Source organism: Camelina sativa, chromosome 3 (genome assembly GCF_030686135.1).
Source record: "Camelina sativa cultivar CO46 ecotype springtype chromosome 3, ASM3068613v1".
NCBI classification, from domain to species: Eukaryota; Viridiplantae; Streptophyta; class Magnoliopsida; order Brassicales; family Brassicaceae; genus Camelina; species Camelina sativa.
In genome coordinates, this window is record NC_141882.1 from 3973773 (window position 1) to 3999976 (window position 26204).

Sequence of the window (26204 nt, forward strand, 5' to 3'; positions counted from 1 at the left end):
AATAACTTACATTTTTGGTATGTTATTAATTGCGGAAATCTCTTATTATTTTATAAAATTTTAATAACTATATAAATTCTAGAAATAATTTCGTTTTTATTATAATATTTTAAATTTCATTTTGTAATCTTGTTGGCTTTAATTTTTTTTATAGTGACGGTATGTTCTAATTAAATTTAAGGAGAAAATCATTAGTTTAATATTTAATTTAGAAAAATATTTGGAAAACTTAATATATTCAAAATTAATTATTTATCATTTATATCCATATCAAAATATATATACCAAATCTATAACCAATTATATTTCTTCAATAGTTGTTACCATTTTTTTTTAATGCAAGTTGGTCTGTTTGGCAACATGGATATATGTTATGTTTTTTTTTTTTAAATCCCTAAGTGTGCTTCCCATTTAATAGTATAGATTAATTTGTTTATTTACCTTAATTTATAGATATTTAATATTTTTGACCAAAACCTTGAGAAATTATTAAAGTTCATATATAACAAATAAACAAAACTATACTACTTTTAACTGTTTTGTCATAATTTCGATTTTCACCAAAACTTTTTCACTTGATAAAACTAAATTACAGATGCGAAGACGATGAGGCCAACAAGAAGTCACAAGAACATAGATTGAGATCACACTGGTCTCCAACGCTCAAACTCTTCTTCGACTTCCTCTGATTCCTCAGCAAATTTACGACTCTTGTCGTCTGAGTTTTGTGACCGTCTTCTTTTTCTATGGCGATGAGGTCTCTCATTGTGTGTTTCTCTATCTGAACTCTCCTCACTTGATAAACCAGTCTGACGTTTTCCTTTCCTGCTTCGATCAGAGTCAGGATCTTGGGAATTGTATCTGTGCCTCTCTTTGCTTTTGCCCCTATCTTCTTTATCTGACCGACGACATTCTGTGGGAGGAGTAGTTTCTACACTTCTCTTCCTGTTATTTTCTCCATTAACTCGAAGGTCTGATCCTTTATGCTGACGATGTCTACTTTCAGTTGAAACTTCCGCGTGCGAATATCTTGAGCTGCTTCTTTCATCCCGAAGTTTCGATGTACGAACCCTACCATGTTCATGACTCTCCTCACGGTCAGCTGATGACCCTTCCCTACTGTGTTTTCTTGAACTACGGCGGGTTTTCCTGTCCTTTTTATCGTCCATCTGTTCTTGAGCTTCTGAATCTGTCCCTCTTCTGGATTTTCGTTTGTGACCCGTTTCTCTCCTACCATTGTCATCTCCATCAGAAAAATCATCATCAGAATACATCCCATGGGTTCTTTTCCTTATCACCCTATGTCCAGGAGAGTGTTCAGACCATCTGCTATCACGATGCAATGTGTCCTTAGCATGCCGTCGCTCTTTATACATCTCCCTCTCTAAACTCCCATCTCTGCTAGGACTGTCATCTCCATCATGACTGTTCTCGGCCTGCCTACTAAGTTTGTCTCCACGAGTATTCTCCCGGGTATCACCATGATTGTTACGGCTCCTACAAGAAATCTTAGATCCACCGTTTGCATGTTCATGGTCCCTCAATCTAGATCTTCTTGAAGGTTGCCTAACATGGAAACAAAACACATGAGCATGACGCTTCTACACCAAATTAAGCATGCACGATATAGACTGATAAGTTACCGATGAAGGTCCTCAAAATTTAGAAATCCAACTATAAAGCTACCTACCTGTGTGTATCTGTTGGTAGATCTAATCTCGAATCGTTCAATGACCCTAAAGATTCATGCTCCATGTGCTTTTCATCTGAATAACCAAATAAAGCGGTCATTTTGTGAATCCAGAATCTTGGAGGTGGTCTGTCATGGTCAGCCCATTCGTAGTCTCCACCAGGATTTCGGAAACAATGAATAAAATTGCAAGCAGAACCACGAGAACAAGTCTGTAGAATATATGAATATCATGAATTAGAGAGATAAGCAAGAAGTTGGGATCTCAGATAAGAAGCAGATGAAGAGTCATACTTTAAGCCTGGACTTCATGTACTCCCCACATATGGCAACTTTCCATCTTGAGATGTTGACAAACTCGCATTTTACCTGACGAGGATGTGCAATAATCATGGATATAAATGTCAGCAAGCTGAAAGTACCAGAAATATTGCACAGGAAGTCACTAGACCAAATCGTTAGTCACATTTTTCAATGAAAGGAAGTTGGAAAGGTCTCCAGACTAACAGTGTACCTGTTTACCAGCAAAGTATCGACCATTAATGGACTGGTAAGCAAGAATAGCTGATTCTAATGATCTGTAGTGTACGTATACATTGCCCTTCAAGTGGAATGAGCCATTTCTACACACCTGAAACGGATATAAATTTTGGTTTTGAGAAAAGAAAGGGTAGGAAAAAAGGCCGAAAGACAACACATATCTACCAAACAAGTTTTATTCTCAGAAACAGGGTTACATTTGGTCATTTGATGATGAGAAAAGATGCCGGGAACCACTAATTTTCAAAAATGCCTTGCCTAGTGCCAATAGTGTGGCTTGCAGGTTCAAGAACTTACATTCACATTTAGTAAAAATTGAATCTATGGCTAAATGGAAAGGAAAAAAAAGAGGGGGAAGAGAAGGAGCAGAACAGAATCGACAGACCTTGAAATTAATAAGTTCTCCATACTTTTGAAACTCTGTATGAACATCTTCATAAAATTCTTCATAACAACGTTCAGCCTCCTCATCTGTATACTGCAAGGAAGCCGGGAAAAAAAGAGTAAACTAAAGTAAGTGGTTAAAAGGACGGAAACAAGGTGAATAAAATGCATGTGATGTCCACTATTTTAATATCAAGCAAACCAGGATAGCTAGAGCCTTACTAAATTATAACTGCACTAGCTTCTGTTCAGACACTACTAGCCCAAAGCAGCCAGCACGTATGAAGGACACTATTCTGTTCTTAATTCAGGAAAATCAAGCAATTCAGAGGTATAGAGAATCGGATGAATCCTTTGTTACATATCACCCACTCCCACAAGCAAATTAAAAAACACTCAAAGAACAAGATATGAAACACCGACAAACAAGCTACAGTATCTGGTACTGCTATCAAGGCAAGAGAGGGCACAAATAGAGAAGGCCACAGTTTCTGTGGTCGAGATAACAATCACATAATAGCTAATCTATCAATCAGGTAGGATACAAAGAAGTGAATCGCAACTCCACCCCGCCCAGGTTATAATCATGCACCTCCACTGAAGGGAAGCCATCAATGTCTGATGTAAGTTAAAGAAGAGGTAACAAGGATCAAAGAAAAAACAAGCAGCATAATTCTGTAAATTCAAAAGCACAGAGCAAAACAAAACAGAAAAGAGGCAGAGGAACTGTGGTAATGTTGATTCAGATAATGAGAGCGGAGAGTAATAGAGAAGAACTAATTATTAGCAGGATACTAGCATCACGAGATGACAGCGGTTACAGACCTCAAGCCCCTCATCCTGTTCCCAAGCAATACCAGGACCATTATACATGTTCTTCATAAGTAGTGTGCACGATTTATTGGGGTAGAAATGAACTCTGCTACAACGTGGGCCAAACCGACAAGCTCCAGTTTTCAAATGAAAAGGACAATGAGATTTATCCTGGAAAGTAAGAGGATAACAACAAAGCGAAGTTAGTAAAAAGGACACAAGAATGATAGCTGACACTAATGCAATCTCATCAAGGAATATAACAAGCACCTGCTCAGTTCCAAAGTTGGGTACTTCTTGTGCAACATTCTCCAGAATCTGTTGCGCAGAACTAACATTCTGATAGCTGGCACAAGCTTCAGTTCCCGGAGGTAGAGGATTTGATGTAGGCCTGTCAGAAATCTGCAAAACAAACTCCACATTGGAACTCTAGAAAAAAAAAAATCAAAACAGTGAAGATAGCAGGCATGTGCACCTAGAGATGATGGTTTACCTCGTTTCCATCCACCTGAACTAGGGGCTTCTTTGGAACCCTCACTTTGTTCTTTCTGAGAATGATCTCATTTCCTTGGAATATAATTTCTGGAGGCCCTTCTTCGATATATTCATATTCACCATCCTCATCCTCGGCACATTCATTGTTCCCACTAGCCTGCCAAAAGGGATATGCAATTTAAACTTAAGATCTTCTACAATGAATTCGGCAGCAACCAATAAGATATGAGAACCCTAACAGTTCCTCAGCAAACAGCCACGCGATGATGAAGAAATTAACAACAAACAACAAAGCAGTACCTCAAGCTTTCTCAACTCGTCTAGATCCTTCCAACGCCTCTCTTCCTCTTCTCGTTTCGCTTCTTCTTCCTCTTCTTTCTTCCTCTTAATCTCCATAGCCTCTCTCCAAGCTCTCTCACTCTCCTCGAACTCCTTCAACTCCTTCTCTCTCATCCGCGCCTCCTCTTCCTCAATCGCCTTCAGCCTCTCCTGTTCCGCCGGATCGTTTAACTTAGCCTCCGTCTCCTCTCTCTCCTTCTCCGCTATCTCCTTCCTCACCTGCTTCCTCTTCAATTTCTTCATCGCTTTTCGCTTCTCCTTACGACTCATCTCCGCCGCTTTGTCTTTACTCTCTTCAAAACCTTCCATCTCCCCCGCCGCTTCCTCGTGTCGTTCCCCTTCCATTATTTCCCGGTATCGTGAACCACTCTCGCTTCCCGGTGGTGGAAACACACAATTTTAATTTGAAGGGTATTAATTCGGTTTGATTGAACCGAAACCGTATGGTAAAGAAATCGAAATAAAATTGGATCAAACCATACCAAACCGGAGAACCCTAGTTGGTTTACCTATTAATCATCTGAGATTTCAATTGCAGGTTTTGGGGGTCAAGCAGATGGCCAGATTGTAAATTTCTCCACTGTCTTCACACTTTTGATTTGTAACTTTCTCAAAAACAATCGAATCTTTCTCCGTCTTATAAACAGCAAAGGTTTCACTGGATGCGAGATACGAGCACCGTAATCAAACTTATTCCTTTGTGAGTAACACTTCTTAAATTACTCGTCTTTTTTGTTTTTTGGGTTTCGTATATTTTTTGACTTTGCATACTAAAGTCAGCTTTTTGTTGTTGTTGTTGTGAGCTTTGTAGATTGCTTGAGCTTTTCTCCAAATTGCATGCGTTATTCTTCTTTCTCGGGTTTCAGTTTGTCTCTTGAAGACGCACTTTATCTTCTCCAACGTTTCTTCAACTCCTCAAACCAGATTAAGCAGATTCACACCGTCCTTTTTACCAGCAACGCATTGGTCGCTTCGAGATGGAAGACGAAATGCGTCTACAACACTCTCATTCGGTCTTATCTCACTACAGGACAATCCAAAACCTCTCTTGCTCTCTTCACCCACATGCTTGCAAGCCAAGTCCGACCAATCAACCTCACTTTCCCTTCTCTGATAAAAGCAGCGTGTTCATCTTTCTCTGTTTCTTATGGTGTTGCCTTACATGGCCAAACTCTTAAACGGGGTGTTCTATGGGACCCTTTTGTTCAGACTTCTTTTGTTCGATTCTATGGTGAAGTCTGTGATTTAAAGAGCTCGAGGAAGATGTTTGATGGTATTGTAGACCCTTGTGTTGTAGCTTTTAACAGTTTGCTTGACGCTTGTGGAAGAAACGGAGAGATGGATTTTGCTTTCGAGTTATTTCAGAGTATGCCTGTAACTGATGTAGTTTCTTGGACTACTGTTATTAATGGGTTTAGTAAGAACGGGTTACACGCCAAAGCTGTTATGCTTTTTGGTGAGATGATACAGAATAATGAGCGTGCGGTAGTAACTCCGAATGAGGCTACTTTGGTTAGTGTGCTTTCTTCTTGTGCTAATTTGGATCGAGGAGGTTTTCATTTGGGGAAGCAGATTCATGGATATGTTATGGGCAGAGAGATCATCCTCACTACCACTTTGGGTACTGCTTTGCTCGATATGTATGGAAAAGCCGGTGACTTGGAGATGGCATTGACCATTTTCGATCAAATTTGTGATAAAAAAGTTTGTGCGTGGAATGCGATAATATCAGCTCTTGCCTCCAATGGTAGACCTAAGAAAGCGCTACATATGTTTGAGATGATGAAATCGATGAACGTGCTTCCAAATGGGATTACTTTACTTGCAGTACTCACGGCCTGTGCTCGATCTCGACTTGTGGACTTAGGTATCCAGTTGTTCTCTTCCATATGTAGCGAGTACAAGATCATTCCAACATCAGAGCATTACGGTTGCATTGTTGATCTCATAGGTAGAGCTGGACTATTGGTTGACGCGGCCAATTTCATTAATAATTTGCCATCCAAGCCTGATGCTTCTGTTCTCGGAGCTCTTTTGGGAGCCTGCAAGATTCATGAGAATGCTGAGTTAGGAAATAAAGTAGGTAAACAGCTTATCGGACTGCAACCTCAACACTGTGGCCAGTATGTGGCATTGTCTACGTTAAATGCTTTGGATAGCAATTGGTTAGAAGCAGAACAGATGAGGAAAGCCATGACAGGAGCTGGAATTCGGAAAATCCCTGCTTACAGTGTGCTCTCTTAAGGCTTGAGAAGTGAGAAGCACTGTGTGATCTCTGTTCTGTTCTACTATGTTCAGTTCACTCATAGCGGCTTTCTGTAGAATTCGTTGATAAAGAAGATCAAGAGCTTACTTGAAGACTAAATGTCAGCACACCAGCTCCACCAAGCTTTCTCTTAAGGTTATTCTTCTGTTCTGACGTTAACCTTGACGGGAACAAGATCTCAAAGTAGACTTGGAGACCTTTTCTTTCCAAGGGTCTTTAGTGGGCATTTTTTCGTTTGGGATCACAATCTCCTGACCCTGTTTTACAATATCCAGTTAAGAGTTGTTGAGCGTGAAGCCGGTTAAAGCATCTATAAGAGAGACCTTTCTTCTTGAGAATCAGATGAGATAAAAATGACGACATGTTCTCTTTTTTCATACATGCTTGCTCGAAAGATAAACAACTTTTTTCAAAAGATTCAATAGGTGAAATAGCCTGATTTTCCGGAGGCAGCCAAATCTGAGTTGGTCCTTGCAAAGGAAGGCCTATCTCCTTCACTGAGATTGCTTTTTCTTAATGCGGAGGTCAGATGATCTGAGCTGGTCCTTACAAAGGGAGGTAAATCTCCGACACGTCTTTTCTTGATATAGTAAACCGGTATATCTCCTACACGATTCATCTTCTTGAACCAATGACTGATGGTCTCAACTCCAAGATAGGAAAAGAGAACCGTCAACGATCCACCGGCAACAGATACAATGGTTGGAAACAACCATCGTGTTCCGTGTAAATGTGGTATGGTTACCCAAGATGCCGCTACATAAGCCGTCGCCATGAACCCTACCGAAACCCACATCATCCTGTGTGTGGCCACCAATAATCTCTTTAAAGGTTTCATCTTGAAAGGTATGATGCTAACAAGAAGAATAACTATGCACAACGATGTGAACAGTGCGATGTTGTTGCATATTGCAAAGACTTTGAACGCTGCTGTATTGCCTACAATCGATTTCCCTCTCCATGGCCCATCTTCGTAGACGCCGCCAGGAGGGTTTATCCCACCGGCATAAGAAACTGAAGCAATCAGGACAGCCACGATCGCGATCGTGTTTCTTGCATTTTGTAAGGCTTCTATATGCATCTCATATTCCATGCTCTTACGACCTCTTTCCGCTTCCCCTTTCTTTTTTCTCTTTATCTCTGCTATCTCTGATGTTTTTGTTTCGATTAGCTCAAGCAACCGTATTATCTCGTTCTGTTTAGAGCTTTTGCAGCTAACTAAAGTTTTAATGCGTTCCAGAGATCGTTTATGAAATGGATTGGCGTGGATCTCAAGTACTTCAGTGTTCTTAGAATCCAGCTCGGTATCGAACCTCAGCCAGCTGCAAAACCCATCTTGTTCTTGTAGCTGATATCCACTATCTTCTTACCAACAATGTAACGTAGCAGCTGAAATTTATCCAGTAGGGATATGTCAGAGGAGATACAACAAAATACAAGAAATTCTGAAGCAGAACTGAATCATATTCCTTTTTATTTCTCTATGGATTTTCAACTCATTAGATAATAAGTGGACATGCTCATGTTAGTCTATATGGGGTTCCTAGCAAAGAGCATATCACACACAGGTCAAAAATGTGTAACTAAAATATGCGTTGGGTTTATACAGGGGAAAGCAACGAAGAAAAGTAGAAAACTACTCACCGGAGCACAACAAGCCAGGGAGGCAGCAATGTGTAAAACAGTGTTGCCATTTTCATCAGTTTGCTGCAAAAGATCTTGGCTGTTAATGCCCACACTCTCGGCCATGAAAACGAAGGCATCTATGTTTTTGTTTCGTGCAGCGAGATGAAAGACTGTCTCTTTTGATGGCGTGAGAAAGCCAAAAGACAACGGAGCCTTTTCCAGGAACTCCTCCAGGATTACAACCGAGCCTCTGAGGACCCCAGATGCAGAGGTGATAAACCATTGGCGTTAACAGCTTCTTCTAGTCCTTGATCAAGGCCTAACAATATACTTGTCAGTTGAAGTCTCCTCTATCACAGGCATGATGCAGAAGTGTTGATAGCGAGCTGCCTTCGACCACCCAAGCTTCTTCCCTTGCGAGGTCTGGGAATCTCTCTAGTATAATTTCTGCAATACCTGACAATGATCCGAACACACTAATGAGCCAGTGAGTTTATGTAAGATTACGGAAAAATGTTGAGCATACGGACACTTGAAACTTACAGGTGGATCCACTTGATAGGGCGAAATTGAGTTCATCAAGGCCGATTGATGGTGTCTTTTCCGCAACGAGTGTGGCAGCCTCCATGGAAATGCTGCGACAAGCTAGGTAGAGGGGTGTTTGGTTGTTACTGTTGCGTGCGGAACAAGCTTCTAATCCAAACTCTAAGATTGTCATAACTATGTTAACGTCTCCAAGGAGAGCAGCGAGATGCAAAGGTGTGTTTCCGTATCTGTTTCGGGAATAGAGCCTAGAGGAGACGAGTTCTCCATGTCCATGCTTGGCAGCCATGTGCAACACTGTGTTGCTGTGTTGTTCATCGCTTCTCTCCTCCAGCCACGAATCTCTCTCTGCCACCAGACCCAGAAAAGCTGGAACGTCGTTTCTTAGGATCGTTTGGAAGATCGGCTGCATCTTTTCTCAAGAAAATTAGAGCTAATTAAAAGAGTAGGAATCCTTTACCTTGGGAGAGGGAGATCCCAAGTAGTTTATACAGTATATATTTCTTATGATGACTAGTAGATCATAAGATTTTGGAACTTTATTGATAACAAAACCAAAAGTATTAATAAGAGTCTGGTGGTTGTAGTGTGTCCTAAAACGCGTTTTATAGTCATTGTAACAAAAGGCAGAGGGCAGCCTATTTCTTTTTCCTCCTTCGCGAGCAAATTCTTTGACTTTCCCACAAGATAATAAGTGAAGACGTGACAGGATGACTAAATCCAATCATATTTCTGTGAACGAGATAAAACGTAATTTGTAAGATTAATTTCTAGGAAATTCTTGACGAAAATTTTACAATCTTTCCTTATTTTAATAGAAAAAACTATTATAATAAAATTATTAAATTTTTTAACTCTCTCATCCCTTCAAAAAATTTGTAATACATTTTTTTTGTATACTCATCATTATATTTAGTTTCTGTGACCCAAAATATAATTATATAAAGATCATTATAATGTTTCTTTAATTCAAAATTTTGTAATTTAATGATTTTCTATATAAATAACAATTAAATATTCTATTTCTAAAATTTAACTACAAGAAGGAAATCAATAGATTTAACCTTGCAATATAGCTTAAATTAAGGTGAATATAAAAGAGATTAAAAATTAAATTAATCTTTTGTTCAAAAAAGAAATTAAATTAAATTATTCTTTTGGGATTTTTTATTGCAATTCATATGATTTTATAGGAAATATATTTAAATGATACTTAAAAGATAATTTTGGAATTTAATTATTAAATGTTTTTGGTGGATTTTGAATATCATAGTAAATTTTTTATTTTTATCATTAACTATATTTAAAAAAAATAAGTGGTATATTGTGATATTTTATGATTTGAATAAATAAAATGTATTATTGACATTTAGTAAATTTGTTTGTTATATATGCATTTTTAGGGAGAATTTCAAAAATACATCTTTTTCAATACCACTTTTCAAAAATATCATTTTAAAAACCTTTATTAAAAAATATTCTCAAATTTTTTTTTATAGTTTTATGATTATTACATAAAATAAAATGAATTAACATAACTAATACAACAATCCGCGCATATGCGTAGAATATTAACTAGTTTTCTATATAATTAAGATTAAAGATTCAGACTTTTCAGACTTCTAAAATAGAAATAAGTAAAATGACAGAATTTATACTTCCATAACTACTAAATCAGTCTGTATATAGATCTGATTCTTCTGGCGATAACCAGGTTTTGTTCAGGGTCAAGCACTTGAGCTACTTGGATAACTAAGTATAAGGAAGGAATTAAGTATATTAACCTTTTCCTAAATCACTTTTTCTCTATTAATAAATTGACCACATGATCAAGTTATAAGATTCTTCCTTATGATTTTGATCTAATAATAGTAATTTGTATTATTTTACTCAAATTTTGAACAAACAAAAAAATCAAATAATTGGCTATTAGTCTACTATAGTGATGGTTAATTAATTTTAGATTGAAATAAGCTTGAAAATGTGGGTTTGAAATAGATATTTTCTTTATTAATTGGTGCAGTTTTTCACAAAATGATAATGTGTGCTTGCGGCCTTAAATCCAATATATACCTACTCGGCCGCTCTTATCATATTAATGTTCTAAGTAGACCATAAGAGTTGGAATTTTACGATAACAAAACAAAAGAAAAATATTACCATGACTTGAAATTTAATTTGGCTTCTGGGTTTTCTTTCTTTTTCGATCTTCTTATTTCTTGACGAAATTGTTTTCAATCATTCCTTATGTCTAAGAAATTCTTCACGAAATCTTTGCAATCCTTTCCTTATTTTCTGAATCATATACAGCATTTTCGTTTAAAGTTCAATTTTTGCTTTTCAGACCAGTTTACTCTCTCTTTGTTTCTATTTCACCATTAACAACATAGAGTCAAATAGGCCAAGTTCTACTTCAAAAACAATCCGTTCTAGCCTCATCCGATTCCGGTTTTTGTTTTATTTCATAAACACATAAAGTTTACAAAAACCAAAAAAAAAAAAGAAAAATAACTCAAATGTATGTACACTGAATTGACTAGCAGCTTTATGTAGTTAAAGAAGATCAAGTGCGTTACTTGAAAACTAAAATGTCAACTCATCAGCTTCCACCAAGAACTCTCCTGAGGTCATTCTTCTGTTCTGACGTTAGCATTGACGGGAACAAGATCTCAAAGCTGACTCTGAGGTCTCCTCTTTTCAAAGGGTCTTTAGTAGGCATTCCTTCATTTGGGATCACAATCTCCTGACCCGGTTTTACAACATCGAGAACCGGGATCGTTAAGTTCCTCCCGTCCAAAGTCGTTACGCTAATGGTGAGACCGGTTAAAGCATCTATAAGAGAGACTTGCTTCTCCAGAATCAGATCATTACCGTCTCTTTTGAATACCGAATGCGGTTTCTCGTCTACCACGAATATGAGATCCGCGGGAGTGACACCAGGTTCTTGGTTTCCTTTCTCCGGGAAAGTGATCTTAGTGCCTCTCTTCCAACCTGGTTTTATGTCTATCTTCAAAATCTCTTGAACTGTCTTTGGCTTTCTGTTAATAAAGACATCATATCAGAAAGACAAAAATCAAAGCTCGTATTGCTCCACCAACAAGATCAAGTAACAATCACTTCTTCAGAACCTTGTAGTAGCTACAAAATCTAATTGGGAAACAGATTATATCCTAGATTAGGTTCTGAAGGAAACAATGTAAAAGGAAGCTTATCAGAAAACATCATCAAGTTCAGCAAAACCTAGTAGCTACAAAATCTCATCAAACAATGTAAAGGAAGCTAATCAGACAATGTAAAGGAAGCATCATCAGAACTGGATCACACGAGATCGAGCAATGGCATTAACGAGATGAGGGGATCAATGAGAGAAAACGAACCCAAAATCATCAGGAACAACGCGAGAAATACGCATCTTCTTCTTGGCACCTTTGTAGAGCTCCTCCAGAGTGCAAGCCAATTTACTCTCAATAGCCGGTGCCTTCCTATTCGCCGGCGGCGGCGGAGGCGTCTTTTTGTTCGTCGGCGGCGTTTTTCTATTAGCCTGGCTCCCTGCTTCTGCACTTTTAAATCTCCGACCAACACCAACACCATCGCCGCCATCTCCACGGGTCCTTCCGCTACTCCCTCCGCCGAAAGCATCTCCAGATTCGCCGAAAAACTCCGCGAAGATATCCTCAGCATCACGCGGATAATACCGAAACTCAGAGTTACTAGAAGAGTAGCTCCGCTGCTGCTGCTGCTGATGCTGCGCCGCCGTATCCGCCGCGGTAGGTAAATCTGTAGATTTAAGACCTTCTTCACCGTACTGATCGTAGATCTGACGTCTCTGAGGATCGCTCAAGACGTCATAAGCTTCGGAGATCTGCTTAAACTTAGCTTCAGCTTCTTTCTTGCTGGTAGGGTTTTTGTCAGGGTGCCATTTCATCGCCATTCTCCGGTATGACTTCTTGAGATCTTCTTCGTTAGCGTTTCGATTCACCTTCAGTACATTGTAGTAATCGACCCCCATTGATCCGTCCCTATATTAAAAAAAAAAAAAAGTCAAAACAACGAAATCGAGAGAATCTCAGGTGAAATAAATCGAGCAAACGAATCGAAATTGGGAATTTTCACAGAGATTGCAGAAAAAAAGGAATCGGATTCGAGATGTTGTTTGAAATCTGAAATCGGAAGAGAAGAATGAAAAAAAAGAAAGGAAGAGTGGAGTGCGTGTAAGGTAGTAGAACGAAGAAGAAGAACATGTTGATTGTTTGACAATGGAGAATGACAAATATATTCTTAATGGAGCCACGTGGCATTTATTGTCACTTATCTTTAACTTCATCTCTTACTATTTATTTATTGTACGGGACGGGTGAATGAATGTGGTAAAAATGAGGAAAGTTCACTTTCATTTTCCTTTTTAATTTTATTAGACAAAAATTCTCTTGATAGCTTAAATGGAATTTACGTATTGCGACAAATTTGTATCCCTTTTTCTTTTTTTTTTAATTAATTTAGGTAATGAAATCTAAAATAACCATATTTAAGTTAAACGAGAAAGAATTATTACTTTATTTAGCCGACAAAAAAAATAAAAGCAGATGCAATAATTAAACCGTACCAAACCAACTTAATCTAGAGAATCAGAGTATTAATTGTGTAAATGTATAAACAGGCGGCCAAGTTTGGTCAGAATATTGACAAGTGGTTTTGATCATTTACAAAAAGAAATCTTATGTCAAGTCCAGCTTGAGACTTCTCAAGTATAATATATATGTTCAAAAGTGCTTGAATCATGCCGAGGAAAGTGAAGATTAGTATTATGAACTTGTCCATATGATCTCATTAAACGCCATGGAAGTGTAATACCTTGGTATTCAACATGTATCACTTATCTAAATACTTTGCTGTCTTTTTAATTCCAATAATAATTTCCAACGTATATGCAAAATACATAAAAACTATATTTGGCTGTGCCTTTGGTTTTATTACATTTCAGTACAACTTAACTTACATCTTCGTAAACCCATTCATTCCACACCAACATAACTTACATGCATCCTAGTAAACCAGTTTCCTTACATACAGCCAATTTTTGCAATCATAGTCCCCCAGTTTAATAATAAAGAGGATCCTGAGAGGATCCATATTAGGATTGCTGCCTAGGAAAGACCTTCATTGCGAATTCAGCGAGCTTGGTAATCTCGGGCATAAATAGGTTTCACAGCGGGATCATTGCAGAGCCGCTCTGCCCATTTGGACAGAGAAGGAGTCTTGCTCTCATCAAAAAATTTATGGCTGGCATGGCATCCAACTCGACGACTCTCAACCAACCCAAGAAGCTCCCCAAGGCAATGTCGAGGTACCCGATATGGTCAGGTCAGTACCGTTGAAGAACGGTTCTCCTTTGCTGCAATCCACAAATGCTTTCTCAAGAAGCTCGGTCCTTTCTTCGACTTCAGCTATGGCTGCTTTTTTCTCTTCTTCTCCTTGAGCTGTTAGGATACTTCTCAGAGAGATAAACCACTTTTATACATATCCAATTAAGACAGCATACAAGATTTAAGATTAGCTAATGCCACAATATGTATTCTTAGTAGAGATTAGAGAGAAGATACTGAACAAAATGTCTAGCTAACTTCTTTTCAAAACTAAGTTAGTTGAAGTTGACTATGGGTATAGAAGTCAGTTGAAGCTGGACTAGTCCAATCCTATCCAGTTTTAATCAGTTATATAGTGTTACTAGTTATTACAGATTCTTAACCAGATTAAACTTTGGGGATATACTAAATTCACTAAAAGCCACATAATCTGTTAACTAAAACTATGAAACCTTATCGTCTATGTAGGCAGCCCAAAAACGAGCGATGGCTTTGTCGTATGGATGGGACGGGAGAATGGACGGTCCAGATGAGTTCCAAGCCTCGTCGATGTACTGAACGAGGATGATGTTGGACTCACAAACCGGTTTGTCAGCGTGAATCAGAACCGGTATCTTCTTGTGAGCCGGGTTAGATTTGAGGAGCAATTCGCTATTTGAACCGAACGTCTCCTGGAGGAATTCGTAGCTAATAGATTTGAGGTGGAGAGCGATCCTCGCCCTCATGACAAAGACACTCGCCCATGACCCTATCAGCTTTACGTCGTCGGTCGCCATTTTATCCCGGAGCTTAATTAAGAAGCGGAGTCGGTCGAGAGAGACTTAAATTTGAAATCATATGGAGTCGGTTCGGTTTCAATCAGAGGGTTTTAGGTGATGAAATAATAATGAAAAACTACGAATTATACTTGTAAACTAGTGGTCAGAACGAAGACCGACTCATATAAAACGCAGGCCCATTAAAACGAAGACTGACTCATATAAATTGCAGGCCCCATTAAAACGAAGTCCATTCTCTCGGCGTTTTGAAAAACCCTAGTCGATTTCGAGATCCAAAACCTTGCTTCAGGTTCAAGAGTTCTTCGCTCCTTAATTCTCACGGTTTCTTAGAAAATTCTTCGGGAATTCTAGTCGATTACGGCCGTGTTCCTCTCTCTCTCTCTCTCTAGGTGATTTTAACCGTGTCAATCTATCTTTCCGGATGCTTATATGATGTCTTTGATTTTCCGTACTAGATTAAAGTCCTTACTACTGTGATTTGAATTTGGTTATAGTGTTTTAAAGGTTTTTAGAAAGATGAAGGATAACGGTGATGCGACAGCTGTTTTCTGGGACATCAATAGGTGTCCCATCCCTAATGGATTTGATGCTCGTTGGGTCCGTCCGTCTATCAAACGTTTTTTGAGGAACCTTGGCTACTCTGGTCCCCTCACCGTCACTGCCGTTGGCGCACTATCAGGCGTCCCTTTTGACATCCTGGGAGGAGTCTATTCCAGTGGAATCTGTCTTGCTAACGTCCTCCACGACGGTTAATATCTTCTTCTCTCATATCCTTTTGTCTCTCTGTTTTGAAACAGGTTCCGTTTCCGTGGGTGCTAACATTATGTTAACCGATAAGAATCCACCTCCAGCTAACATTATGGTCATATCCGATCCAAGAACCTTCCCTTGTTTTTATGGCTTGCTAGAAGCTCAGGGATACAACATTCTTCAGCCGTTTCCATATGATTCTCTCCACAGTTTTTTTCATCCAGGTCTGTGTTCGTCCCTCTCTCACCCTATAGTTTAATTTTGTTGGATTAATAACCAGCTTATCTGTGGCTACATTGTCTTCTCTCCCCCTCCACCAGATTCATGTGCACTGGAAGCCGTGGAATCTGCCTGGTGGAAGTGCTTTATATGCCCCCATGATCCTCCTGCCCAAGGCTCTGATAATTTCACCACGCATCTCGCCAGAGAAGAACACCACCAGATGGTAATGAAGCATACTCTATTTATTTGTATCAAATACATTTTGTCACTGTCTAGAACATTTACCAAGTTTTTTTCCTTTGCATTTGTTTTTCAAGCAATTTCCGGAAGTCTTACGTACGAATGTTGTCGGCCTACCCATGGCTCCCCTTGTTTCTCATCCGCCGATTGCTACTACCCTGGTGAGGAAACAACCAAACCCATTCTGTATATCTGATCACATTGATATTTCTCACTTCTTGTTTTGTTGCAGGTGTCGGACCACCCGCCTATGAATATCAGACTTCAATACATTTTTGGACCACTACGTGACTCTCATGACCTGAAAGCTGTTACAGTGGTCTTTTGGGACATCAATATGTGTCCCATCCCCACTGGAGTTGATGCTCGTTGGGTCGGTCCGCGTATTAAACAGTTTTTGGAGAAGAGTGGCTACTCTGGTCCTCTCACCATCACTGCCGTTGGCGCACTAAAAGACGTCCCTAATGGCATCCTGGGAGAACTCTTTTCCAGTAGAATCAGTCTTGATAACGTTGCCTATGGTTATTATCTTCTCATCCTCTCCTCTTGCTTTTTTTACTGTTTTCCTTGATGGATATAGAGAGTCCTCAAGGCTTTAGTTTCTGAAACAGGTTCATCATCCATTGAGGATCTTATTTTCCAGTTTCAAGATATGAATCCACCTCCAGCTAATATAATGGTCATATCCGATCCCACAATCTTCCCTTCTGAGGATTCTGGCTGGCTACAATCGTCAGGATACAACCTTATTCAGCCGTATCCGTATGATTCTCTTCAAAGCTTTCTTCCAACAGGTGTGTGTTTGGTCCGATCTCACAGTGTTGTTGAAATAACCAGAAAAACTGTTGCTGAACTGGTTTACCTTTTTTTTCCCACAGATTCAGGGGAACCTGACTGCATGGAAGTGGGTGAATCTGCCAGCTGGGTTTGCTCAGTATGCCGTTCCCCTCCTGGCCAAGTCTTTGAGAATTTCACCACGCATCTCTCTAGTCAAGTACATGAACGGAAGGTAACCAAGGATCCTAGCCAAAACGGACGGACTTTATTGTATCAAAACATTTTCTCATTGTCCAATTCTTTTCGAGTCAAAACAGCTTCTTACCACACAAGTAGTTTCCCATTCTCATTTGACTAATTCTGACCCATGTGCATTTGTTTTTCAAGCAGACGTTGGGCTGTAGGCCTAGGAACTAGGAAGAATAACAGATGCTGAACTAGGAATGCTCCCTACCATGGTGAAGAATCAACCGAAGGCAAATTTCAATAGCTGTGATAACGTTGGGATTTTAAATCTTTAATTTAGAATTGTGGGGCTCGAAGGAGCAAGTTCAAGTGTAACGTTCAACATACCCCTAGCACACTAAGATATAAAAGCCATTTATAAAACAGTACGACTCTTAAATTATTCTTGCAAGATCTCAACCGACAAGTAAAAAAAAAACTATTTCACCAGCAACTTAGGCCTGCGGCTTGGCAAAGATCTTCTTTGCGAATTCAGCGAGCTTTGCAGTCTCGGGCATGACAGGTTTTACAGCGGGATCGTTACAGAATAGCTCAGCCCATTTGCATAACGAAGGTGTCTTGGCCTCATCTAGAAGTTTATGGCTAGCTGCTAACTCGGTGACTCTCAACCAAGCCAAGAAGCTCCCGAGGGAAATGTCGAGGTAACCAATGTTGTCACCGTTGAAGAACGGTTTTCCTTTGCTGCAATCGATGAACGCCTTCTCCAGAAGCGCATTCCCTTCTTCCATTTGCGCTACCACAGCTTTCTTCTCTTCCTCTCCTTCAGCTTTCAGGAAATTTCTCAGAGCGACAAACCACTTCATTCATTCATGTTGATTAATGTCGAACATTGAAAATAAAAGGTTAGCTTTAACAATGTAATGAATATCTACTTTAACTACTACTACCTAGTTTTAGAGTTCTCAAAATATATACGCAGTTGTGTTTACTTCACATTTCAAATTTGACTAATTAATGCTAATTTTCGCGTAAATCTAAGATATCAAAAATTAGACTAGCTAGTAAACATAAAAGACAAAAATTAGCTTTGCAATGAGCAAGTGAAGAAAGAAAAAAAAAACCTTTTCGTCGATGTAAGCAGCCCAGAACCGAGCCATTGCCCGGTCGTAAGGATGAGAAGGGAGAATAGACGGTCCAGATGAGCTCCAAGTCTCATCGATATACTCAACGATGATGTTAGATTCACAAACTGGCTTATCAGCGTGAAGCAGAACCGGGATCTTCTTGTGGACAGGGTTTGATTTGAGAAGCAACTCGCTCTTAGACCCAAACGTTTCTTGGAGGAACTCGTAGGGGACAGACTTGAGGTTGAGAGCAACCCTCGGTCTCATCACGAAGGGACTCGCCCATGCACCGATCAGCTTCACTTCGCCGCTTGGCATGATCTCCTTAAGATCTAAAACAGAGGGATGGGTGAGTGTGAATGTGTGAGAGAAAAATGTAATGTTTTGACACGTTGAAGCGTTTACGTTGGATCGGTGTGGCATTTATATGGAGGGGATAGAGGGTAGGTAAATTTTATGGCGGTGATAGATAGTGAAGAATGGCCAATGTAGAAGAGCTTGACACGTATATTAAATCGGGTGGGAAAACGTTGAAAGGGTCCATCACTTTATTGTGGTCGACGAGACGACATTTATATGTGTGGCTTCTATTGAAACTCCGGCAAATCTTCATCTTCACTTGTTGAAATTTGTTTTTCATGTTTAATAAATTCGTATTTACGATGAAGGGTCCATCACTTTATTGTGGTCGACGAGACGAGATATATCTTTGTTGTAAAGATTGACAATGTGATGTTTTGTTTTTGCCAACTAATCAACTGATATAAAATTATATTAAAGAATTGAAATTATTGAATGATGATTACACATCTCAGGGAAGAAACACACACAAATTCACCTAAAAAAACAAACATGTCATGCATCACAGGACCACACGAAATGTAAAACATTGAATTGCAGTCACGAAAAAACCCCTAAATAATATTCGTCTCAATTTTTTTTTTTTGTTTGTTCTTACGCTTTTAAGCTCATTGTTTCCACTCAATTTTTCTAACATTAATAATATGGTTTACGTACAACTATCTTCTAATTTTGTATATGTAAATCAGAGTAAAACAAAATTAAAGTACATAGATGAAACCAAAAACATACCTAGGGGTGGTCTGGTGGACTGGACGACTAGTGGTAGATATAGAGGTCCCTCCAAAAAGAGATATCACATGTCATCAGCTCCTAGCCGAGGAAGACTACTGGCCCATAAGGTATTGAAACTTCTTCGAAATTAAAAGAACCACGAACATGTAAATCATATATATATCCGATTCTTGACAAATTGAGAACTATTCACGAGAAAGATAATACATATCTCTTTTAGTCATTGTGTGTGAGTAGGGAAATGTGTTACTTAGTCAAGTTGTTGATTCTTTTGAATAGTTCTCTAATTTGAAATTATATGGATTTTGTGAATTAGGATTCTCTTACTATTTTTAAAGAGAAGCGTCTTTACTTTTCTTTAGTGATAAATTGTACATACACCAATTATAGCGTATATATACATAGAGAAAAATTGATCGACTTCCAGAACAATCTCATGAGAAGAATACCAAATAGAATAATACTCTGCAAGACGCATTACATCTTCACTAGTTGTAACTACAAATACATTATCATACAATGAATTAAAAACAAACTAAAGTTGAGAATTTTTTAGCAACTTTAAGCCTTTAGGTTTCTTTACGATATTCTCTTGAATCAATTCCCTTATCCTGCCCGCTTCCTTGGTTTGGGTGGGGACGTTAGTGTGAGTGGGCACTTAACATTAATGATGTCTTTGCAATATTATCATGTCTTCTATATATGCCTTATTTCCTGGTGAGTTTGGGACACCTAAAGGCACATTTTGTCAAAATAATATACTTACTTTCTTACACATTTTTTTCTATAATATCCATATATACTTTTCAGTTTCTTAATAGAATTTATCATTAATTATTATCACTTCTATGTCAAAGAGCCCACTGAACCATCACCTTCAAAAACTTTGGTTGATCAATATTCTTTTTTTGATAGGTGGTCGATCAGTTTTCAAGTTAAAGAGGTTGTTATAAGAATACACGAGTGAGAAATATCTACAAAAACAAAAAAGAATAGTCATAACTATCTTTATTCAAACATAGCTTATTGAAACATCTGCACTATCCAGATTTTGAATGCAATAATAATTAAAAATTGTTAAATTGTATGTATAGTATTTTGTATAAACCATCGCTAATTTTTGTTTGATAAAATTATTTGCGTCGAATGTTGTATTTGTACGTAAAATAAATTTTTGTTTTTACTTTTTACAAGTCATTTATCTGATATGTTGTAATCCTTCATATGATGGTATACATAGACCCAACCAAAAGAATCCATACATCATCAAAGAACAAAAGAATCTAGAATTTAACAAAAAAAAAAAAAAAAACTATATATATACAAATTAGTTTTCTAATATTGAAAACATATAAGAAAATAAATGTATGCATCTATAAAAATGTATATACATATGAACTTTAGTATTCCTCTTAGCATTGCATCTATATTAAGTTACATCGACACACTCAAATCATATGTGCTTAACTCTCACATTTCTTCTTTGCCTCTTCTTTCTCTAAAACGTCTAGCAAATGAGTTTGAAGCGCTCTTCTTCTTCGTTCTTCTTCTTACTCTTCTCCTTCTTCTCCCTTTCTTCTCATGTCTCCTCACAAGCCTGCCAAAAAACATGCGGCCAAATACCCATCAAGTACCCGCTCGGAACCGGGGCAGGTTGCGGTGACCCACGTTTCACACGTTACATCACGTGCGACCCGGACCAACAGACTTTGACGCTCACCACTCACACAGGCTGCTACCCTATCACTTCCGTCGACTACGCCAAGCAAGAGATCTACGTCACCGACCCGTCCATGTCCACGTGTGCATGCACCCGACCCAGCCACGGTTTCGGGTTGGATTGGGACGCTCCGTTCTCTTTCCACGACGACACCGTTTTCACGCTCCTTGACTGTTCTGTAGACGAATCCCCTGTTTTCACGCCGTTAAGTAACGGTAGTGGACGTGTCTCCCTCTGTGACCGTCAGAGCTCCTCCATTTGCACCTTCTTGTACTCCAATTGCAGGTAACCCAAAAAAATTCAAATTAAGCCGGACACTATTATATCTAAACCGTAATAATAACCGGTTAATTAATATTTATGGTTTGGCAGAGCGATAAGCCTAATAAACCTCCAAGTATCAACGTGTTGCGTCTACGTGCCTCTAGACCTCGGACCATCGTTCGAAATGGATCTGAAGAAACTCCAATGCTCGTCGTACTCCGGCTTTTACAATCTTGGTCCGGGACAAGAATCTCACCCGGAGAACTGGAACTACGGAATCGCACTCAAGTACAAGTTCAACGTTTTCGAGGAGTACCCTGGCGTCTGCGGTGGCTGCGAGCGTAGTAACGGTGCTTGTGGCTTCAACACTCAGACAAGCTCGTTCGTTTGCAACTGTCCCGGTGGGATTAACACGACGTCGGATTGCTTCTTCCTTTATAACTCGGCTTCTATTCTTGTTCCTTGGATCTCAAGTAAGCACCACCCTCACACTTTTTTACTAATATATAGTCAAATTAACTAATATTGAGTACTACACTATTTCACAGATAATCTTATCTCAGCTATAACCTATTTCTTCGAAATTGAATTTTCAGACAAAACATTTCTACATTTTATTTTGTATTAAACATTTCTTCTTTTTTTATTGAAAGCAGGAGAATGGGTAGTGTATCCTTTATCATGGATTGTTGTTTGGATGGTGATGAGTTTGCGTTAAAGGTTTTTTGCGTTAGTCAATTTAATCAGGAAGCCTCAAAGGATGGAGTGGTTGGAGGAGAAAGCTTAATATATCGAATCTTTGCTTCCTTTTTCTATAACTTTGTGATATATCATAGCATAAGATATATTATCTATTGCTTCCTCTCTTTGCCATATTATTCAAGTCACCATTTATCTTATTTACCTTTTCTCCACTTTCCAGCTCATAAGGAATCACCTTACTAAACACTTGCAATGAATCATAATGATGATGATTGTGAGACTATACTAATTAGTACTTTTGATATTTTCTTTAACTGAAAATCAGAATTAATTACAAGTACAATATCAGAGCTTTGCCATTTTAGGTTTTGTGTAAAAATTTATTAAACGAAGATCTTAACTTAGCTAGACATTTCACTCAATTTGGTAAAGTTTGGACAAAAAGATCTATTATCGCATGCCATGAGCCCATGAGCATTGGAATATGGATAAGTAGCTAGGTCGCTTTGGTTTTGGTTTCATTTAATCAAATTTTGTTTTTCGTCGATTTGGTATTCGGTAATACCGGATTAAAACTTATATCGTCGAGATGTTATTTGTTTGAAACTATATAGTTGTAGATAGACAATTTAGACCTCACATACTAATTATCATTTACGATAAAATATACATACGCGCGTTTAAGATTTAACACAATGCGAGTGCAGTATACTTCGTGTCGCTGCTCCGTTGTCGGCTGGAGTCAACGCTGATATATGCGAATATGCGATGGAGCTTCCAAGAAGGCGAAGTCTAATCAAAACCTCCAAGGATATATTTTTGCATCAAAATTTGGAATATTTTAAGTATCTATTGTATGTTGAAACTACAAGTGATATTTTATTTTATTTTGAAGTTTAGTAAATAAATTATACAAAAATTGATTAAAATCATAACAACTGATTAGCATAAAATAAGGATGCCATCCAATAATAATAACAATAAAGTTTGACCGAAGATTGTTTAAACAAAATGAGGCCCACAAAGCCCAGTAATGGGAAGGACGTGTTCCCCCACTACAGTCCTCCTGGACCCAAATTTGCCGCCTTCTCATTTTCAACCTCCTCCTTTGTTTTTTTTTTTTTTTTTCATCATTCAATTTCTCTCTATCTTCTTCTTCTTTTTTTTTTTTTTTCCTTTTTCTTTCTGCTGCCTTGTTTGTGGTGTGGATCTGGGGAGAATTTTGAAAATGGAAGCGAGAGAAAGAGGATCAATGTCGTCTAGCATCGGCAATTCGGCTGAACTCGAAGGGAATCTGACACTAAGTGATCGTCTTAAGGTTTTCAAAGGCTCTACTTTTGATCCCGAAGCTTATGTCACCTCCAAATGTCAGCGTATGAACGAAAAGGTCTTCTTTTTTTTTTGTTTCTTTCCTCATTCTCATAAGAGATTGTATTCCAGAAATCATGTGGTAATTTTTTCATATAATTAATGTTTGCAATGTGTGATTTTGCTTTATTGTATGAGGATTGATCTTCTTTTTTTTTGTTCCTACATTGTTCAGTATCATAGATCATATGTGTGTGTTTAGCTTAGGTTTGTTAAAATTCATGAGATATTTTGGTGGTGTACAGGAGACAAGGCATTTGTCTTCTTACCTCGTTGAACTGAAGAAAGCTTCTGCTGAAGAGATGCGTAAGAGCGTCTATGCTAACTACGCTGCCTTTATACGGTTTGTGTTATCTTCTTCTTATATATCATTAGATTTGGAGATTTTTTGTTAGTTTTAGGGTTCTTCATGTTCTTGATGACGTGTGCAGGACATCTAAGGAGATTTCAGCTCTTGAAGGACAGCTTCTTTCTATGAGAAACCTTCTCTCTGCTCAAGCAGCTCTTGTTCACGGCTTAGCTGATGGCGTTCACATTAGTTCCTTATGGGCTGATGACGCTGACGACTTGAGAGACGAAGACTTATATGACATGGAGAACAAACAGCTCTCCAAGATAGAGACTTGGGTTGTGGAGTTTTTTGATAGACTTGAAGTTCTCTTAGCTGAGAAGAGAGTTGATGAGTCCATGGCTGCGTTAGAAGAAGGGCGTCGTATGGCGTTAGAAGCACATGAGAAACGCACGCTCAGCCCCAACACTCTTCTTTCTCTGAACAATGCAATCAGGGAAAAGAGACAGGAGTTGGCTGACCAACTGGCTGAAGCTATCAGCCAACCTTCTAGAAGAGGAGGCGAGCTTAGATCAGCCGTCTTGGCTCTCAAGAAACTCGGTGATGGTTCTCGTGCTCACACATTGCTTCTTAGATCTTACGAACGGAGGCTACAAGCCAACATTCAAAGCCTAAGAGCTTCTAACACTTCCTACGGGGTAGCATTTGCTTCTGCGCTCTCTCAGCTTGTTTTCTCAACGATTGCTCAAGCTGCAAGCGACTCTCATGCAGTTGTTGGCGAGGATCCGGCTTATTCATCAGAGCTTGTGACATGGGCGGTGAAACAAGCAGAGTCTTTTGCTCTTTTGCTCAAAAGACATACTCTGGCTTCATCTGCTGCTGCAGGGAGCTTAAGGGTAACCGCAGAGTGCATCAAACTCTGCGCCTCCCACTGCTCTTCATTGGAGTCTCGCGGTTTAGCTCTTTCCCCTGTTTTTCTGAAACACTTCAGGCCGGGCGTGGAACAAGCCCTGACCGGAAATCTCAAGAGAATTGAACAAAGCAGCGCCGCTTTAGCTGCTTCGGATGATTGGTCACTCTCTTATACACCAACAGGATCACGCGCCTCATCAACTACTCCCATTGCACCGCATCTCAAGCTTTCTATAAGCGCTCAAAGATTCAACTCCATGGTTCAGGTAATCATCATATTTGCTGCTTCAGTTTATCTTTTTTTCCTTGCTATACAAGTTTGAGTTTCTGTTGGATTTAGGAATTTATGGAAGATGCTGGACCGCTAGACGAAGCGTTACAGTTAGACGGGATTGCACTAGACGGTGTTTTGCAAGTGTTTAACTCGTACGTTGATCTCTTGATCAACGCATTGCCCGCCTCAGCTGAGAACGAAGAGAATCCAGTGCAAAGAATAGTTAAAATAGCTGAAACAGAGTCTCAACAAACAGCTTTGTTAGTCAATGCACTTCTTTTAGCAGACGAGCTAATCCCACGTTCAGCTTCAAAGATTTTGCCACAAGGTACAAGCCAATCCACTCCAAGAAGAGGTTCCTCAGATAGTCGACAGAACCGACCAGAGCAAAGAGAATGGAAGAAGAAACTTCACAAATCAGTGGATAGACTAAGAGATAGCTTCTGCAGACAACATGCACTTGAACTCATCTTCACTGAAGAAGGAGAAGTCCGTCTCAGCTCTGAGATTTATATCCTCATGGACGAAACCACTGAAGAGCCTGAATGGTTTCCTTCACCAATTTTCCAGGTAAGCAGAAAAAAAAAAAACATTAAAGTTTTTAGTGTGAAAGCCAAAAAAAACTACATACATGAATGCTCTGCTTTTTTTTTCAGGAACTGTTTGCGAAATTGACGAGAATAGCGGCGATTGTGAGCGATATGTTTGTTGGAAGAGAGAGATTCGCGACGATACTGCTGATGAGACTGACGGAGACAGTGATTCTTTGGATATCTGACGATCAGAGTTTCTGGGAAGAGATGGAGACAGGAGATAAACCATTAGGTCCACTTGGTCTTCAACAGTTTTATCTAGACATGGAGTTTGTGATGATCTTTGCCTCACAAGGAAGGTACTTGTCGAGAAACCTTCACCAAGTGATCAAGAACATTATAGCTCGAGCCATCGAAGCAGTTTCAGCCACTGGAGTCGACCCTTACAGGTATGTATTCATTACGCGTTTACCACATAGACATGTATCATTTATGCGCATAATTAATGGTTTGATGATGGATGATGAAACAGCACGTTGCCGGAGGAAGATTGGTTTGCGGAAGTAGCTCAGATAGCGATAAAGATGTTGATGGGAAAAGGCAACTTCGGTGGCCACGCAGAGCGGGACGTCACTAGCCCTTCTGTTTCCTCTGCTAAATCTTACACGAGTAATTAATCAACAAATTATTAACTTTGTTGACGTAGAATTATTTTTTCATTTTTTTAGAGGAAATATTCATTCTTGAATGCGGACAATTATCTTTTGTTTTCTAGTAGTCTCTAATTCAAATTTATAAATTAACTAAAAAATCTACAATCTAAAAACTCTAGATTTTAAACCCTAAAACTGAACCCTTAAGGTCTTAAAACCTAATAAATGAATGGTTTTTATGTCCTTAACATGAAAAG

At 38.9% G+C, this 26204-nt stretch overlaps 6 protein-coding genes and 3 pseudogenes across 17 annotated transcripts; 4 read left to right on the plus strand and 5 right to left on the minus strand.

Moving 5' to 3' along the window:
• Positions 1 to 463: 463 nt before the first annotated feature.
• On the minus strand, positions 464 to 4659 carry LOC104768630 (zinc finger CCCH domain-containing protein 5). 2 transcript variants are annotated; one of them, XM_019243380.2, is made up of 9 exons: positions 4223 to 4659; positions 3921 to 4079; positions 3698 to 3829; positions 3440 to 3598; positions 2616 to 2708; positions 2205 to 2321; positions 1985 to 2059; positions 1691 to 1902; positions 464 to 1566 (listed from the first exon to the last, which is right to left on the minus strand). In XM_019243380.2, the coding sequence occupies exons 1-9, from the start codon at positions 4604 to 4606 to the stop codon at positions 645 to 647; spliced, it is 2253 nt and encodes a 750-aa protein (XP_019098925.1). In that variant the 5' UTR covers positions 4607 to 4659; the 3' UTR covers positions 464 to 644. The 2 variants fall into 2 exon arrangements, with proteins under 2 accessions (XP_019098925.1, XP_087354679.1); XM_087498553.1 differs by lacking the exons at positions 3440 to 3598; positions 3698 to 3829; positions 3921 to 4079; positions 4223 to 4659 and adding an exon at positions 2837 to 2977.
• A 136-nt stretch (positions 4660 to 4795) lies between these two features.
• Positions 4796 to 9347, plus strand: LOC104768621 (putative pentatricopeptide repeat-containing protein At1g10330 pseudogene; annotated as a pseudogene). Of its 6 annotated transcripts, XR_015588596.1 has the most exons (5): positions 4796 to 4961; positions 5073 to 7589; positions 7768 to 7871; positions 8137 to 8574; positions 8699 to 9347. The product of XR_015588596.1 is annotated as a putative pentatricopeptide repeat-containing protein At1g10330 pseudogene, transcript variant X6 (transcript). The 6 variants fall into 6 exon arrangements; XR_015588588.1 differs by having other exon boundaries at positions 7768 to 8574; XR_015588589.1 differs by having other exon boundaries at positions 7768 to 8051; positions 8137 to 9347.
• Positions 5631 to 9108, minus strand: LOC104768615 (uncharacterized; annotated as a pseudogene). Its single transcript, XR_015588583.1, has 4 exons — positions 8697 to 9108; positions 8172 to 8609; positions 6615 to 7916; positions 5631 to 6303 (listed from the first exon to the last, which is right to left on the minus strand). The product of XR_015588583.1 is annotated as an uncharacterized LOC104768615 (transcript).
• A 1779-nt stretch (positions 9348 to 11126) lies between the features above and the next one.
• Positions 11127 to 13028, minus strand: LOC104768640 (uncharacterized). The gene is made up of 2 exons (XM_010492663.3): positions 12074 to 13028; positions 11127 to 11734 (listed from the first exon to the last, which is right to left on the minus strand). The coding sequence occupies exons 1-2, from the start codon at positions 12703 to 12705 to the stop codon at positions 11296 to 11298; spliced, it is 1071 nt and encodes a 356-aa protein (XP_010490965.1). The 5' UTR covers positions 12706 to 13028; the 3' UTR covers positions 11127 to 11295.
• A 592-nt stretch (positions 13029 to 13620) lies between these two features.
• LOC104768650 (glutathione S-transferase U18-like) lies at positions 13621 to 14835 on the minus strand (annotated as a pseudogene). Its single transcript, XR_015588618.1, has 2 exons — positions 14512 to 14835; positions 13621 to 14204 (listed from the first exon to the last, which is right to left on the minus strand). The product of XR_015588618.1 is annotated as a glutathione S-transferase U18-like (transcript).
• On the plus strand, positions 13666 to 17436 carry LOC104768667 (uncharacterized). 2 transcript variants are annotated; one of them, XM_010492695.3, is made up of 10 exons: positions 13666 to 14057; positions 14528 to 14931; positions 15050 to 15227; positions 15333 to 15812; positions 15909 to 16033; positions 16128 to 16211; positions 16283 to 16571; positions 16662 to 16844; positions 16929 to 17059; positions 17218 to 17436. In XM_010492695.3, the coding sequence occupies exons 4-10, from the start codon at positions 15662 to 15664 to the stop codon at positions 17242 to 17244; spliced, it is 990 nt and encodes a 329-aa protein (XP_010490997.2). In that variant the 5' UTR covers positions 13666 to 14057; positions 14528 to 14931; positions 15050 to 15227; positions 15333 to 15661; the 3' UTR covers positions 17245 to 17436. The 2 variants fall into 2 exon arrangements, with proteins under 2 accessions (XP_010490997.2, XP_010491006.2); XM_010492704.3 differs by lacking the exons at positions 13666 to 14057; positions 14528 to 14931 and having other exon boundaries at positions 15032 to 15227; positions 15343 to 15812.
• LOC104768660 (glutathione S-transferase U17) lies at positions 17324 to 18722 on the minus strand. The gene is made up of 2 exons (XM_010492684.3): positions 18135 to 18722; positions 17324 to 17870 (listed from the first exon to the last, which is right to left on the minus strand). Exons 1-2 carry the CDS (start codon positions 18558 to 18560, stop codon positions 17508 to 17510), a joined length of 789 nt encoding a protein of 262 aa, XP_010490986.1. The 5' UTR covers positions 18561 to 18722; the 3' UTR covers positions 17324 to 17507.
• Positions 18723 to 20581: 1859 nt separating this feature from the next.
• LOC104768687 (wall-associated receptor kinase-like 15) lies at positions 20582 to 22130 on the plus strand. Of its 2 annotated transcripts, none has more exons than XM_010492721.2 (3): positions 20582 to 21237; positions 21325 to 21689; positions 21873 to 22130. In XM_010492721.2, the coding sequence occupies exons 1-3, from the start codon at positions 20747 to 20749 to the stop codon at positions 21932 to 21934; spliced, it is 918 nt and encodes a 305-aa protein (XP_010491023.1). In that variant the 5' UTR covers positions 20582 to 20746; the 3' UTR covers positions 21935 to 22130. The 2 variants fall into 2 exon arrangements, with proteins under 2 accessions (XP_010491023.1, XP_087354750.1); XM_087498624.1 differs by having other exon boundaries at positions 20594 to 21237; positions 21870 to 22130.
• An 829-nt stretch (positions 22131 to 22959) lies between these two features.
• LOC104768708 (exocyst complex component EXO84A-like) lies at positions 22960 to 26136 on the plus strand. The gene is made up of 6 exons (XM_087498330.1): positions 22960 to 23305; positions 23532 to 23629; positions 23718 to 24753; positions 24828 to 25331; positions 25418 to 25743; positions 25827 to 26136. The coding sequence occupies exons 1-6, from the start codon at positions 23147 to 23149 to the stop codon at positions 25969 to 25971; spliced, it is 2268 nt and encodes a 755-aa protein (XP_087354456.1). The 5' UTR covers positions 22960 to 23146; the 3' UTR covers positions 25972 to 26136.
• The last annotated feature ends 68 nt before the right edge of the window (positions 26137 to 26204 follow it).